The sequence below is a fragment of the Cuculus canorus genome, chromosome 1 (assembly GCF_017976375.1).
Source record: "Cuculus canorus isolate bCucCan1 chromosome 1, bCucCan1.pri, whole genome shotgun sequence".
Lineage (NCBI taxonomy): Eukaryota > Metazoa > Chordata > Aves > Cuculiformes > Cuculidae > Cuculus > Cuculus canorus.
Genome location: NC_071401.1, coordinates 156,019,484 through 156,036,167, shown reverse-complemented (window position 1 = coordinate 156,036,167; position 16,684 = coordinate 156,019,484). Strand labels below are relative to the sequence as shown.

Here is a 16,684-nt window from a genome sequence, read left to right as displayed (position 1 = left end):
GATGCCAAGGCACTGGGGAGGATGTAGAGGGGATGGGATACCTCACCTTTTGGTGGCACTGCAGTCTTGGATTGTCTTAAACCACCCCTGGGTCTATTCTAAGCAATATATCTCAGCTTGTTGTTCTGCCTTTTTGTGTTAAATTCTGTGTTTCTTAAAATTAACCAGGCTTTCATGTCCCAAACTCTTTACCTTTGTGGAATTGCTTGCTTTTGTCACAGGGAAAACTCTGTCTGAAAAATCTGTCTGGTTTCAATACTGACTTCTCTTTCTCTCTCTTGCTTTCTGTATGTTCACTTTCCCTACCCCTGTCTTCCTTTTCTCCCTCATTTTCTTTTTCCTCCTCCTTTTGGCTTGCTGGTTTGTCAGCCCCTCCTTCCTTGCTCTCTTCCCTCCTTGCAGAACAAGATGGTGAAAGGCAGCCTCAGCACAGAGCAGTCGGAGCGGGGGTGAGGGGGGAAGTGTACTCCTGGGAATGGAAATAAAAGCAAGCACAGGTGAGTTGGGGAGAGTTCCCAGTTCCCACCTGCCTTCTTCTGTGGCTCCTTACCTCCAGTGCCTTCCCCGTATCCGTAAGAACTCAAGATGCTCTTGTGTATATTCAGAAAATTTGTAATAACTGTTTATTTTAATTTTTTTTTCCCCTGTTACCATTACATTCAGGCAAGTGAGTTCACTTTGTTTGTATCTCCACAGCAGTTATTTCTGTTTGGTGGTGAGAGGCAAAACTTGTTAGCTGTCACAACTACCTAATCACTCTTCCAGTTAAACCAGTGGCAGAAATCTCCTTTCCTATTGCCATGTTCATGCCCATAAGGAGCTGAAAGGTTTTTTTCTGTAAGTCTCAGGGTAGTTGATAGTAAGCTTCCATATGAATGAATTCATCAAAGTCTCTTAAGTTTTGTAGATGAGAAAGAATTAATAGTATTAATGAGCTCAAGATTGTTGTAGTCTCGATTCCCCCTTTTTTTCTGGAAATGTAAATACAAGGATAAGTAAATGAATCTTAGCAGGAGCTCATTACATTCCTTTCAGACCAGCGCTTCCCTCTGTTCTGCAAACAGACCTGGGTGGGAGAAGGTGGCATTATATCCACAAGTGGCCACCATTTCATAAGTTTGTAATGTTTACTCTGATCCCTTCCCCATCTGTTGCTCTGGCTCCAGGGTGGCTGTAGTTGCCCTAAGTCAGCAGTGCTGTGGAAAGCAGCAGTTGTGCTCTCACACTCCAGCTCCCTCGCTGCTCTTTCTTCCGGCCTCCTTCTTTGTGTGTTCCCAATGTTCATACGGCCCTGTGTGAACTTGGTGGGGAATTCAGTTTTTCTGGAACTACATTTTGTCATGTTGGCACGTGAGTTGGGTCATTTTCCTCATCTGGCTCACTGTGTGGCTGGACAAATATCCTGGGACAAGGAGGGAGTAGCACAGAGGTGGGAGTTGGCAGCCAGAGGGTGGGATGAGGTTAGGATTTCTTATTTAATTTCCAGCAAGTGCATTGCCATTTGATGAAAACAGGGAGCTCTAAATGAAAACACTGTTTGGTTTCGGATTAATACTTGCTGGCACCCTTCCCCGTAAACTGCAGGCCAAGGTGGTCTCTTGCCTTCATTTCACCACTCGGTTGCATTTCTTTCTCAAGCTGATTGCTTCTCTTGTTCTTGCGGTCCTGCAGGTGAAGCTGCTCTTTCTTGTCTGTTCTCTGAGCTGATTATAACAATCCCCTTCCCTCACTGCTGTTCCCTTGCTTCCTAGGCACCTCCCTTACCTTAAAATTTTGCCTGTTTCTTGAGTTCAGTAATTGTGAAGTGCTTTCAATGGTGTTTTCTCTGAAGGATGAGAGATTAATCAGAGAGTTCTGGTTTTTAGTGCAGTAGCAGAAGACAGGTTGTGTTTCATATAAAGAATGACTGCTGGCTTGGTTTAGCTTTGCTGTGTTATGGGATTTTTTTCTTTTCTAACAGCATTTTTTCGTGTTTTTTTAGTGTTGTTAAAACAGCTACCACGCATACAGTATTTAAAGATCATTATTTGAGTAGCTTTTTCCTTCCACGGCAAAGGTCATTGGGATTCTTTTAAGCTTTTCTCTTCCTTGAAGTGTAAAAGGCAATATAGTTCATAATGCTCAAACAGGAGGACAGTCTCACAGACGGGGTGTCTGTTACAGCTATTTAACACTGGAGAAGTCTTCTCAGTGATGATTTTTTGAGCCATTCTTTAAGGCACTGGTTAACATTACTGTGTCCCAGAGACCTTTACACAGACTTGTTTCCTACATTATTGTCCAGTGCTAACTCTCTTTTTATATGTTATAGGAATGTAAAGGCTTACGACCTTGCAGGCTGTGGATTCAGTGCATCATGTTCACCGTGTGCTCTAGACATCTCTCTAAGGCATCATTTCTTTCCAAACCCACTTTTCCCTGAAGTAGTTGTTCTCTGAAAGGTCCGATTTAGCCTCACGCTTTTATTGCTGAGAATGTCTTAAAGATGAAGTTCTCCCACCTGGCCTTGAATCCCAAAATACAAACCATGCAAATCTACAAGTTCCAATTATTTGAACTTTATGTGTATATGCACACACACATATATTTGCTGCAGTAGTGGGTAATTAAAGAAGTTGAGAGTTCTCTAGCAGTGCTGGTAGCACAGAGGCTGCCCCTCTGCTGGCGTTAGCGTAAGATAGGTTGGGCACTTAGCTGTTGGATTATTGGGCTCTTTTAGTCCTGGTTCACTCCTAGGACCAGCAAGTTAAGAAAAATTCTGTGTGTTGGATAACATCCAGGCAAGTCAGTGTATTCTGTCTCTGTTGCTTCTGTCTCCCTGAGCCAGTTGCCTCTAGAACATTTGGATCAAATCCAGATCTGGAGAGTGACTGTGGGAGTGAGTCTAGTGCTCTGGATCTTGTCCAGGAATGGGGAAGGGACTCTGTGCGGTGAGCCTGTTTCCTCCCTGAGCCAGTGCCTAATGCTCTGGACCGATTCCAAGCATGGGCAAGCTGCAGTTGTACAAGAGCCAGCGGCAGCAACACAGCCTTGACACTCCTTCAGCGAGGGCTCACACTTGCACAGTAATGAATAACGCAAAGGTCAGCTGCCTGAACTCTCTAGGAACCTCCCTCCTTTCCCCTTTAGCTGTAGCTCCATGGCTTACCCATCTGTTTTTCATAGACACTCACCTGATATTCCTTGCTGTTAGCCTGGCACCCCTGTACGAGGGGATATTTGCAGCCAAGAGATAGGCTTGCTGGGATGTAACCTAATTGGTGTGCTGATAACCGGAACAGCACTGACTTCTGTATCACAGTTAGTGTTCCTGGAGCTTAATTGCCAGCTAGGAATGAACACGGGTGTTATTTCATTCCCAGACACACCTCTCATGCTGTTAACCACTCCCTAAATGCGTTGCTTAAGTTGCAAGCTTTTTTCCGTTTCCCAAGATCACTGCCTGGGGGGAGGGCATTATTTAAGTTACATCAAAGTAGTAAACTTACGAAATAAGCAAATTGCTTCTGGGCTTGCTTATGTTATGGGAGAAGGGAAGAAATGAACGCATTCTTTAACGCTTTGCTTTCTTGGCTGTGCAGATTAAGAATGAGAAACCTGGCTTAGAGAAATCAAAGTGAACCTTGTCTGCAGTTTCTCTTTTGAACCGAGCCGCCACCAATTTAGCGAACCCCTCAAGTTAATTTTCTCATTTCGAAGAACTTTTGGACGGGGAGAACAAGCGTGCCAAGCACTTAGACGTTTGCACATTGCTATTGAAAGACATCACAACTTTAGTCCTTCCACGAACTGTGGCTGCTGTCATCATCTGGCAATTAGAACAAAAAAAAACAACAGAAAGGAGTATTAACTGACCTTTGATTGGTCTAACTGCAGCTTCACCTTTAGCTTGTGAAATGCAGCTATTTCCCAGGTTCGATTCCTGCAGCCAGACTCTTGTAATTCCAGTAACCATTTCACTGTCTGCTGCATCATCACTGAAAACCACAGCCGGGTGGTAACGTGGTGACGTGTGTGAAAATACCTGGGTGCAGGCACTGAGGGGCAGCGTGGCACCCCAGAAGCTGTCATCACATTTGAACATGCTTGGCCCCTCTGTTTCCAGTTTTCATAGTCAAGATGAGGAGCGAACATGAGGTAAACGAGCTCCTTTCTGGCTGCTGGAGGTGGCTGTTGTCTGAGAGTGCTCTGCTGTTATAATGGCACAGATCGTCTGGTCATCCTGGACCGCCTCCAGAGCTGACTTCATTTTGCACTGGTTGTTAAACTAACACTTTTTATCACATCAGTTTGCTTTTTTGAACTAGTTACCGTTGTGCTTCCATCTGTTTACAGTACACAAAACTAAAGAGCTCTTGGTGTCACTGCGGTGGTAGTGGTTCCAGAGTGGGTTTTTCCAAAGCTTGGGAGGCCGTGTTGGCAGACAGAAGGAAGGAACCATCCCAATATCACTGTTTCGATTTGTTTTTCAGGTTAGGCTGTTGAGATAAAAAAGCGGTGGACATTCGTGACTGAATGGAATCTCTCCCACTGTGCAGCCATGCCCCCTCTCGACGTGCCTGCCAATGCCAGCACTTCCTTCATAAACTCTTACATCACACCCAAGACTGATGACATCACAGAATCTGACCAAGGAGTCTGAACCAGCTGTTTCCATGGACACAATCTCCATAGTGACAGTGGGAAGGGGAGGGGGAAAAAGGAAACAGGTGGGGGGAATTAAAGAGGGAGGGATAAATATATATATATATAAAGATCTATTTTTTAGTCTTGAAAGACTTTGTTTTAAATGAAAGGTGCGCTATATCCCTTTTGATGCTTTTAATTAAAATTAACAAAACCCCATATAAATTAAAAAAAATACCTAAAGTAAATATTACATCCAAAATAAAAGCAAGGCTTACAGAGCCTAATGGTTTGTGGAAAAGAGTAGTGGAACTGGGAGTACCCCTAACAGGACTTGTCTCCCTTCCTCTTGCTTTCTTTCTCACAACACCCAAGGAAGTCCAATTTTAAAAGGCAAATATAATCTTGATAAATTGTAGGGTATGGGGGGAAGGCTGAGATGGTTGTAGATGATGGGGTGTCACCACTTGGGTGTGCGAGGTAGGGAGATCATTATTTTTGAGGAACACTGTTAATAGTGGAAGCTTGGAAAACATCTGAAGTGTCTTAGGTTGTGATAGTCATGAAGTAAGAGGTGGCTGGTGCTCGCTAGATCCCGTACACCTTGTTCGTGTGGAAATGTCTGTACCACACAGGGGAAGGGAGTCTCTGCCCTTTGTGACAACAACATAGTGCACCCCCAAAGCATTCCAAGAAGCTGACTTCAGTTTTGAAGGCAGCTGAGGGGAAGATGCGGTTTACCTGCCAGACTGGGAACTGGAGAGGAAGGCTGAATGTTGGTGGAGTCAACGTATCTTCAAACTGATCAGGAAAATCTACTTGGCCCTTTTTTTTTATGTTGTGTTTTGTTTTTCCTAAAGAAGGAAGAGGGAACATCACTGTAACAGCCGACACTATCTGGTCATTTGGGGTGGGGTGTTTTTTTGTAAATTATGTAATTTTAAAACACTTGGGTTTAAGGAACAACGACAACAAAAAATCATCGTAATTTTTTCTTGTTAAGGCCTTAAGAAAGGGTTTAGTGCATCTTTCAAGGGTCACTCTGCCATGGGAATAAAATAGCTGTTTCACAAACAGTTTTATATAAAAAAAGCTTAAAAAAACCACCAAAAAAAACTAATAAACTTCATTTTAACCTTGTCTCCTTTTGTTTTGTGCGGACTTGATTTGTTTTAAAAGGACAGAGAGACAGTACTATCTGCAGGTTTTTGGTTTCTTTGCCTTCATCAGTTCTGCCTTCAGCGATGACCTCCTGAACTGGCCCAGCAAGAGGAAGACCGCAAAACTTTTAAGAGTTAAAGCTTAGGATTTATTTAATGCTCAGAGATGGCGAGCCAGTGACTGGATGAATTCTCTGTTTGCTTGAGCTGGTGGTGTTTCACCAGGTCACCGACTTCTTGCGCTCACGGGATGGTGACGTATCCTAGTGATATCAAACAGCGTGGTGCTTACTGGGAAGTGGCCACAGATAGGGATCTAACCAGCATGACTTGGGTGAAAAGCAAAACGGGGTTGATACTGCGGGGAGAGAAGAACTATTTTAAGAAGTTATGTTCTGGATGCTTGCTCAACTGCTCGCGTTTTGGAGTATTCAGCACATAAAAACTAAAATCTATGATAGCTCATATTAACATATCTATTTTAACTCTATTTTTAAAAGATTGATTTAAAGATTTGGAGATGATTTGGCAGTTATTTATTTCTAGAAGCTGCTGCTTTCACTGATGAGTATTTGGAAAAGAAAAGGGCAGCCGCCCACGTGCTCCTTTCCCAGTAGCAGCTACTGAAGTGAGTTTGTCCTTCTCTACATTAAGAAATACACCTGTTGTGATAAATGTCACTGATGTGTCCTGAATTGGTGCTGAAAATATTTAACTGCTGGTGTAGTCAGAAAAAAATCATTTTTAGCATAGTTAATGTGATTGAGTAAATGACTTCTTTTCAACTGAATAAAAACTTTTTTTTTTTTCCTAGTGTCTGTTCTATTCTACCTGTTCTGGAAAAGATAAAAAACCCCAAAGGATTTACTGTTATTACATTGATTTACGGTGGTGAAGAATCAGTTCTTTGGTGCCATGAGGGCCGTGTGGTAAAACCGCTGAATTTGATACTTTTGGCTCTTCAGAGTGGTGTCACACAGAGGGAGAAGGTTTTTGGGTAGCTGGGAGGGAGCCTCTGAGGTTTTCCTTGTGGGTGCTGATGGCAATTGTGGAGATTCTCGTACACCATGGTTGGAAAGTAGCAGGAGTCGTGTAGAGCAAATAAATAGATGGTACCATGCTTGACTCCATGAGAAATATTTCTCAGTGGGGGGATGATCAAAACCCCTCAAAATCAGCCACACCTTCACCCCTCGTCAGCGCTATTGTTGGAGGTAAGGACTGTGCTCTCTGTAAAGAGAGACCTTGTGAGTTGGTCATCATTGTTGGTCAAATCTTTATGGAAACCAGAGCTAAAACCAAGCCAAGAAGAATAAAATAAAGTGTAATGGCTTCTTGGGAAAACCTGGAAATCATCCAGAGGAGTCATAAAATCCAGCTGGAAATAAAAATGTCTTTCGGCTCAGAAGATATAAAGTGCCTGAGTGGATTCTGAAAGCCATTGTACAAAATGTTTACCAGCTCCATCCTGCGAAAGCAGTGAACAGCTCGATATCATGGAGACTCCAAACATGAAGGAAATATAAGGTTTGGAAATCTTGGCTAATTTAGAATTTGTGCAGCAGAAATTACCTTCAGCGGAACATTAAAACATGGAGAATGTGTAAAGATAAAATAAGTGGCCTGCCCGCCGCTTGGGAATTACATGTTTGGATGAGGAGTGAACTCAGGAGAGTTTGGATAAGGCAGCTCATTTTCAAAGTGTTTCTCCACACTGACTCCCATCAGGATCTTGGAAAGGAAAGAGACACTTGCTTCCTGGGAAATGGATGTCGTGGTTTAACAGTGTTTCCAAGTGCATGGTTGCTGTTCGAAAAAGGAACCTCCAACAAGTGACCTGAGGGAGTCAACGCTGCTGGACAAGGACAAAGACAAAAGACAGTGGGTTTCCATACATGACACACATTGGATTCAACAAGCAAAGGATCTCTGTTGATAGGAGCCAATCGGTGGTCAGCTGGAGATGCGGATGGAGGTGCTCCTCCTGCAGGAACTGGCGGAGGCCTTAGGATATGTACAGCAAACATACCTTGATACCAGGAGCTGCTGGTGGATACATCTCTCATGGAATTTTATTGCATGTGGAATCTACTCTTGGAGATCCCAGGTACAGACTGCTGTGGAGTTCACAGCCAGGTTCTGCAGCACAGGGGAAAGCAGTCCCAGCTGCCACTGCAGACGGTGGTGGCCATCCCTGCTCATCGGTGTGTCCCATAGGTATGGGTGGGGGTTCTACCTGGGCTTGTGATGTTTGTGAACTTTATGAATCGCTCTTGGGACAAGACAAACTGGTGATGTGTAATGGTATTGAACTAAAATGTTAAGGGCTTTGGGGCAGAGCATCTGCCAAAGGATGTTGTCCTTCCAGTTCCTGGAGGACAGGTAATGCCAAGCTAAAGAAAAGTGGGTTGGTGGGACATGAATTTTTAGAAAAAGGAATTTATCATGATAGAGGCATGAATGAAAACTCTGAAGTTCTGACTGTTTCTTATGCAGAATGAACTGTAATGTGCATAAGAATGTATGTGAGAAAAGATAATACTTTTAATTAAACCAGTACAGTTACAGGGGAACAGTTTGGGGCTGGGTTGGGCATAAACTTTCTAAACCATCACACCTGGTAGCAGCATTGTTACATCAGGAATCAGGACTAAAGGCAATGGCTATAAACAAGAGGGGTAGATTTAGACTAGACGTAAGGAGGAATTTCTTCATACTGATGGTGGTAAGGCACTGGCACAGGTTGCCCAGGGAAGCTGTGGATGCCCCATCCCAGGAGGTGTTCAAGGCCAGGTTGGATGGGGCCTTGGGCAGCCTGGTCTATTGGGAGGTGTCCCTGCCCATGGCAGGGGGGTTGGAACTGGATGATCTTTAAGGTGTCTTCCAACCCAAAACCCTCTATGATTCTATGAATTACCTGTGCCGTCTGGAGTGCAGCGGTTGTCGTGGATATGGTAAAAATACTTGGTAGAGGGACAAAAAATCATTTTGTCTGACCTGCTCCCTGGCTTATCAGAAACAACTGGAAGAAGCGGAATGCAGGAAATTGAGTTTAAATATCAGACCTTTGGATGTGGAACAGGATATCTGGATGGCTCAGAATGAATAAATTGTCATCAGTCTGGATTTTTTGTTAGTGGTTAAAAGTTGTGTGAATAAGAACAGGAGCACAGGTAATTCTGTTACAGATCTGCAGATCTACAGAGTTACAGATGTAGAAAGTATAAATGTGGCAAATATTTTGAGGCTCCACTGACTTCCCTGTGAGAAGCTGACAGACTAGTTACTGTCTGTTGGTTTGGGGTTAGAAATCTCTATTGTGAAACAAGATGAAATTCTTGTTTTGCTGTGGAACATTTCTAACAAACATGTTTAGTTTTGTTGTGGTTTTTGTTTGTTTTGGGTTTTTTTTGAGACAGAGCTACCTCAGGATGTTGTGAGTCAGAGAATTTAGTCAAAAAAGGAAGAGGCCAAAAGTGGTGTCACTGTGCTCCTTGACAGAGAGCCCCTCCCCAGCTCTCCTGTAGTCCCTTCAGTACTGGAAGGTCACTGTAAGGTCTCGGAGCCTTCTCTTCTCCAGGCTGAACAACCCCAATTCTCTCAGCCTGTCCTCGTATGGGAGGTGTTCCAGCCCTCTGGTCATCTTCGGTGGCCTCCTCTGGACTCGCTGTAACATGTCCACGTCCGTCCTATGCTGAGGACTCCAGAACTGAACACAGGACTCCAGGTGAGGTCTCAGGAGAGCAGAGTAGAGGGGCAGAATCGCCTCCCTTGACCTGCTGGTCACACTTCTTTAGATGCAGCCCTGGATACCGTCAGGGAAATCAGGAAATTTGAAGAAGAAAAATACTGGTTTAGCTCATAGCAAACCTCTTGTGAGGTAACTCTTCCACTCTAGCTGGGGGATCTGCATTCAAACTGACTCTCTTACTCTTGCGTGATACAACCTGCGTGCATGTGCTGCTGAACACAGACGTATCCAGGTTCTCTGCAAATAGCACCTGCACCACATCCGTAGCTTTGGGGTTGTAGCTACACCTGCTGACAACCAAACTTGGAGGTTGCAGTGGGTCCAGAGGTCAATGCTCTATGGGTCTGAGGTACATTATGCCAATGGTTTTCTGAGTTTTATTGAAATTATTTCTTTCCAGCACCAAGTCTTTCAGTGGGGAGCAGCAAAAATGACAGAGAAGTTTTCAGGGAAGCATCTGGGAGGTGGTCTGCCTTCACACTTAAGATAAGTGCAGTGTGGTAGTCATAAATCTGTGTTGTATCATAAGAGTCTCGTGGGCTGCAGCCGATTTATCAAACTGTCACCACATCTAATTGCTTTATAACACATTTTATAGCACTTGTATTAGGAAAACATAACTGGACTTTCAGCTGAGTTCCTGAACCTGAGTTTTGTTTCCTGCTCAGAACAGAGGTGGAATAATTGGACTCTTATATACTGTGGATTATTTTGGTGAGGCATTGGACCAGGTTGCCCCAAGAAGTCATGGCTGCCCCATCCCTGGAGGTGTTCAAGGCCAGGTTGGCTGGGGCCTTGGGCAGCCTGGTCTGGTGGGAGGTGTACCTGCCCATGGCAGGGGAGTTGGAACTGGATGATCTTTAAGGTCCCTTCCAACCCAAACCATCCTATCATTCTATGGTTTTGAGGACATTATTTTGGGAATTGCCATGAATAGGTACTAATCCTGGATTATGGGTCATATCAGTATCTTATTTCTTTTTGTGCTCTTCAATCAGCTGGTGCCAAAGCACCTTAAGAGTAAGAGAGATCTCGTGGTTCCCATTTGTAGGTGGAAGAAATGCAGAAAAGCAGAATGAATGTTTTTCAGTGTTGAGTGGTGAAATTAGGAATTGGCAGCTGGAAATGCATCCAAAAGAGGCAAAAAGGACTAGGTGTATAAGCAGAACAAAGATTGAAATTTTATATAACAGGTTTTGTGTCATCTTTGCTGCTTTGCTTTGTTTTGGAGAGGAGGAGGCTGAGGGGAGACCTTTTCGCTGCCTACAACTGCCTGAAAGGAGGTTGTTGAGAGGTGGGTGTTGGTCTCTTCTCCCAAGTGACAGGGGACAGGACAAGGTGGAATGGCCTCAAGCTGTGCCAGGCGAGGTTCAGATTGGACATTAGGAAAACATTTTTCACCGAAAGGGTCATCGGGCACTGGCAGAGGCTGCCCAGGGAGGTGGTTGAGTCTCCATCCCTAGAGGTATTTGAAAGATGGGTAAATGAAGTGCTTCTGGATATGATTTAGTAGTGGACAGGTACGGTTGGACTTGATGATCTCAAACATCTTTTCCAGCCTAAGGATTCTATGATTCTATGTAGTAATGTGAGCTTACTATATAAATGGATGTGACAGTCTGTCTGTTAAGCTGGTGTCCTGCTGTGGCTAAAACTTCTGAGGAGGAATTGCTAAGTGTGCAGGCGATAGGTGGTTGGCATGGTTTAACCCCAGCTGGCAACCAAGCACCACAGAGCCACTTGCTCGCTCTCCCCCCATGGGATGGGGAAGAGAATCAGAAAAAAAAAAAAAAGGTAAAACTTGTGAGTTGGGATAAAGACAGTTTAATAGGAAGAGAAAATAGTAATAGGAAGAATATAAAAAATGAGGGGTGCACGATGCAATTGCTTAACAGCTGGTGGACGATGCCCAGGCTGTTCCTGAGCAGCAAGTCTAGGCCCCCAGCCAATTCCCCCCAGTTTATATACTGGGCATGACATTATATGGTATGGAATAGCTTGGGTCCACTGTTCTGGCTGTGCTCCCTCCCAACTGCTTGTGAACCTGCCCCTGGGAGAGCATGGGAAGCTGAGAAGTCCTTGACTTAGGACAAGCACTACCTAGCAACAACTAAGAACATCACTGTGTTGTGAATATTACTGAATCCAAGCCACAGCACTGTACCAGCTAATAGGAAGAAAATTATCCAGGCTGACACCAGGACAACAGTGAACTATAACTGAGCGTTATGAAATGAAACTAAAGAACTGCACTCTGCAAGGAAATAAGCAAAGCTTGTGAAACGCCACTGATGAAGATGTTTCCAGCAGCCAAAAACAGAGGCCATACGGAGCGCACCGGTTTTGCACACTCTAAACAGTTTTCCGGTGTTGTGTATGGTTCAAGTATGAAATGTTCTTAGCTTCACAGGACAGGAAAACATGCCAGGAGAAGAAACAGTTTCCAAAGCTGTGAAATGGAAGTGGATATTTGCAGGCTTAAGGAAGGTATTGGTGGCTGCTGTCATCATGGCAAACTTCAGCCACAAAACTCACTTCAATTAAAAACAATAGCAGTGTGTTGCCACAGGAACACAAAAGACTTGGAAAAGATGCTCTTATAGCGGAGGTGTAAGCGTTCCTTATGACAAATATGAAAGGTGGACTTAGCAAACAAAGTCTGTGATTTGTTGCTTCAGAAGAATGGCAGAAGATACATCTTTTGGGTTGTGCAGAATTGTTGCGGTCTACAAAATGAACAAATTAGAAGTGGAAATCACTTAACCTAATCCAAATCCCTAATAATCAGCAACAGTGACTGCAGGCTACCAATAACTGGAACGAATTCAGTTTTGCAAATGTGGCCCATCAGCCTCAATCACTGCCCAACACCCAGGCCTGATAGATTCACCCTAAGCTGAGGGTCAGCAGTGCAACTTTTTGGTCCAAAGTTCCTCTCAAAAATAAGAAGAGGCAAGAAAACCTTTTACAAGTGGCCTAATGGTGTGAAAGAGCCATGGAGAAATAACAGGTCAGTAGAAGAAGTCATGGAAGGTTTGTTGTTGGGGCTTCTTTTAGGGAATGCTAAGCTGTGAGGAGACTTGAGACCACTGGAAAGGTGCTTGAAGTCCTCACTGGTGGAAGTGGATTTTCCAGCTGCCCGTTTCTGTTTGAAGTTTCCTATGTGTGAGCTTTGGAAGAACAGTTTAGGTAGGTACCATACCAAACTCATTCTGTGCCATTTATTACATTAAAATAACAAGAGGCCCCAAATAATTCTTTAACATAGAGGAACCTTTTTGCATCTAAGTGGAGGTTCCACAGAGGATAGTCCCTGTTGTGCTTAAAAAGGGAATGTGGACCAAGTCACCTGGGTTGGTTTGTTCCTCTTCAAAGCACACATACTTCATCTTGCTTTTCTACCTCCAGTCAATAGTGACCCACAGAAACTTGTGGGACATGAAGGCTGATGTTCATTTTCTAGAGTTTCTTCTGAGCGAATTGAAAGAGCTGCTTATAGAATCATTAAGGTTGGAAAAGCCCTCTAAGATCATCCAGTCCAACTATCAGCCCACCACCACCGTGCCAACTAAACCATGTCTCAAAGTGCCACATCTACATGCTTTTTGAACACCTCCAGGGATGGAGACTCCACCACCGCCCTGGGCAGCCTGTGCCAGTGCTTGAGACAGGGAGACATCAAAACTCTGTCCAACCTCTACTTACCATCTCTGCAGAGAGATATTCTCCCCTTATTTTTAGCACTTATTAGAGTTACTTGGACTTTGAGAGTAGCTGATCAAAAACCCAAGCGCCCCTTCCCATTGTGCAGTCAAGTGTTCAGTGAAGGGTCTGGTGGAACTTTCCTTTCTTGTCCTTTACAATGCAAGAGAAAGGACTAGCCTGGGGCGTGTCTGAACAGCCTTTTCATCTGACCATCTCCAACAGCCCTCTGACCTACCTTTTCCTTCACCAGCTGCATTAAGAATATACTGATATGTGCGGTTTAAGAATACATGTATTCATCTTTCTTATCTGTAAGTGTATGTGTAGATCTGGAACTGCATGAGTACAAGTGTTCAAAGGCTGAGAAAAGATGTTTGTTCAACCACCAGCTTTCATGGTGTTGGATGAGAGTGGTGAAACCTCAGCTAAGGTCTGGCCTGCATTCAGGGGATGCTTCAGCAACTTAAATGTCACCAGTCAAAGACACTGTGCAAACAGACAGCACTCATAAAAGAAAGACATATTTCCTTGCAGTAAGCAGCCTTTGGACCCTCAAACCACAACGTCCTAAGCACTGGCCCTTGAAATAAGCTTCTAACAGACACACAACTACTCATGTTAGAGGACAGACAGGCCACTAACTCTTGTATTTCCCCTTTGTTTTTACTTCTGCCACAACTGACAGCGAGTGTTGGATCTTAGTTTCTCCTGCAGCCTGCAGGGCTGGTGCTGTGGTAATTGTCAGAGCAGACAAGTCTCCCCAGTTGTTCTGAAAAGCCTTGTGGCACCAAGATTTAAAGAGAACCTGAGGGTTCCTGACAGGCATAAACAGACTGAGACATTTTCATCCTCATTTCCATCAATTACAGGAGCCTTTTTATGACTTCTCTGTTGCATTTCTCCATCGTCTGTTTTGCTTTCAGGCTGATCTTTGTATTGCATGTCCATGTGGCTTGCAGCTAACATTTTTCGTAATTCCTCTTGGAGTCACTCAGGGATAGAGGTTTGGAGTTTTAGCCCAAAGGATTTGGGGTGCACATTTCCCAGCCTTCCCTCCTGCCCTGAGGTGTGGACCCAAGGGTATTTGGTCTCCTTCCTCAGAGAGCACAGGAAGCCCCAGCACCTCCAGGCTCGCTCAGAGGTTACTCCCTGGTAACCGGTAGCTATTTCAGCACAGTTACACTTCAGCAACTTCTCCAACAGTGTTTTTGGCCTACATCATCTGTCCACATCCAGGCAGGTCAGACGTCCCGAATTTTTCCTTATTTTCCTTTTTATTTTTTTTTTTCTTTAATAGAATCAGTAAATCAATTTCAGACTTAGAATCCTAGAATCATAGAATAGTTAGAGTTGGAAGGGACCTTAAAGCCCATCCAGTTCCAACCCCCTGCCATGGGCAGGGACACCTCCCACCAGACCAGGCTGCCCAAAGCCCCATCCAACCTGGCCTTGAACACCTCCAGGGATGGGGCATCCACAGCTTCCCTGGGCAACCTGTGCCAGTGCCTCACCACCCTCATCATGAAGAAATTCCTCCTTATGTCTAGTCTAAATCTGCCCCTCTCCAGTTTATACCCATTGCCCCTCGTCCTATCACCACAAGCCTTCTACAGCTTTGCTTTTTAATTGCCCAAACTGAGGAAATCTTCTCTATTGCTAAACCCGCTCTAGAGTTAAAGATGAATTCAAATTGTGTCTGTGATTGGGAATCCCAACCAGCCACCGTGACTATTCCGGAAAGGACACACATGAACTTTTTACCTGTCATCCACATGCACATCTTTCTAAAGCTATCCAGAAATCCTGTTACAGTCATGGAGCAGACTGGAAGGGTCTCTGGTCCAACCTCTTGGCTCAGTGAAGGCCAACCCCAGAACCAGACCCAGTTGTTCAGGGCTCTTGTGCGGTCCGGTTCTGACAACCTTCTCAGTGGAGACTCCAGACTCTCTCTGGAGCACTGTTCCTGTGCTGAGCCGCTCTCCTGGAGCAGCAATTCATCCTTTTATCTAGTCACAATTCCCACTGTGGCAGCTTGGGACTGTTGTTTCTTGCTCTGTCACTGTGCAGGTTGGAGAAGAGTCTGACTCCACCCTGCTTATACTATAAACGGAGCAGATCACAGTGGTATGACGAGTGGGGGCAGTTGAGCTGCATGTATCCCTGAAAATATTTAAAACTGTTTTTAATCCCTTTATCCAGCACAACTGTGAAGCTTTGTTGCAGCCTAGAGCAGCTTAGGGAGTTCCATCAGTAGTGGGTAGTTATTCTGGACCCCATTCTTGCAGGTAACTGTGCCGTGATCCCTTCCTCTCCAGCCAGGAGGAAAGGAGAGCACTGACCACTGCTTGTGTGAAGCCTTTGGAGAAGAGGCATCAGAGCCTCCACCTTCAAAGCCTTACTTCTTACTTTCCTTCCCTGGAGGTGTCAAAGGCTAGATTGATGGGGCCTTGAGCAGCCTGATCTAGTGGGATGCATCCCTGCCATGGCAGCGGGGTTGGAACTGGATGATCTTAAAGGTCCCTTCCAACCCAAACTATTCTATGATGATTCTATGATTCTTCCTGTGGATTCCAATGCAGCTTCTAATTGAAACTCCCTGCCATTCCTCACTTGATTTTTCCCTGCAAGGCTGATGTTTGGGTTGATGTTCTCTGGAGACGCAAGGTTTTCAGCCTGACTTCCATCAAGCCCAGCCTGCTTGAGGAAAATGGGACCAAACCCCCAGGCCGTACACTCTGCGGAGCACGTCAGGTGGCAATGGCTTTCCATCACCACTAGCACGGCTGCCGCACAGATTGGTGAACCATCTCAACCTTGTGTAGCAATCGCGGGTCCCACACCCTCTCCATCTAATCCTGTGGGGTGCAAAATTCACCTTGGTGTGCTGGGTGTGAAAGTGTTTACTTTCCCTTCTTTTCCCTTTCCTACTTCTCTCTGCTCCCTTCTCTGCTTGCCTGCTCACCCAGTGCTTCTTGGATCACTGCTGCCTCTCAGCCCTTGGGCTTTTAGTCCTTGCGGCCCACGCCGCCCGGGTCTGTGCTGCGGGGTACCAGGCAGGAGGGCTGACTTGTGCTGCCGCCACAAGGCTTTCCAGATTCATACTCAAACAAAAACTATGCGTAAATCAAGCTGGAGGACAGAGGGTGAGGAACCAGGGACCAACCAAAGGCCATTAATAGCATTTTGAGGATGGCATAAAGTGGTTTCCCTCCTCTCACCGACCTCTGCACCTGCTCCATTGGCTCTCAAGGAAAGCTATGGAGGGGTTTCGGCCAAGATCTTTGCATGCATCTCTTAATTTTACAGGCTGAAGAGAAACCACCCTTTGTAATCTGCAGGCCAGAGCGAGAGCAAACAAGGCAGAAGATGACATTTTTCTCTCCCAGAAGAGATTTGGACCAGGCCTGTTTCTGTCAGAGTGGGTGCAGAGGTGGGTGACAGC

The 16,684-nt window shown here is 44.9% G+C and overlaps 1 protein-coding gene across 6 annotated transcripts in view; it reads left to right on the top strand.

Annotated features, from left to right (window-relative positions):
• Positions 1-6,556, top strand: part of TCF20 (transcription factor 20) — a 123,959-nt gene extending 117,403 nt beyond the window's left edge. For 4 of the 6 annotated variants that reach the window (XM_054061193.1, XM_054061206.1, XM_054061200.1 and 1 more), the window contains exons 5-6: positions 370-497; positions 4,473-6,555. In XM_054061193.1, the coding sequence (XP_053917168.1) occupies positions 370-453 (84 nt within the window). In that variant the 3' untranslated portion in view covers positions 454-497; positions 4,473-6,555. Of the gene's footprint in view, positions 1-369; positions 498-4,472 lie in introns of all 6 variants that reach the window. The other 2 variants (XM_054061178.1, XM_009556606.2) reach the window with 2 other exon arrangements.
• Positions 6,557-16,684: the final 10,128 nt, after the last annotated feature.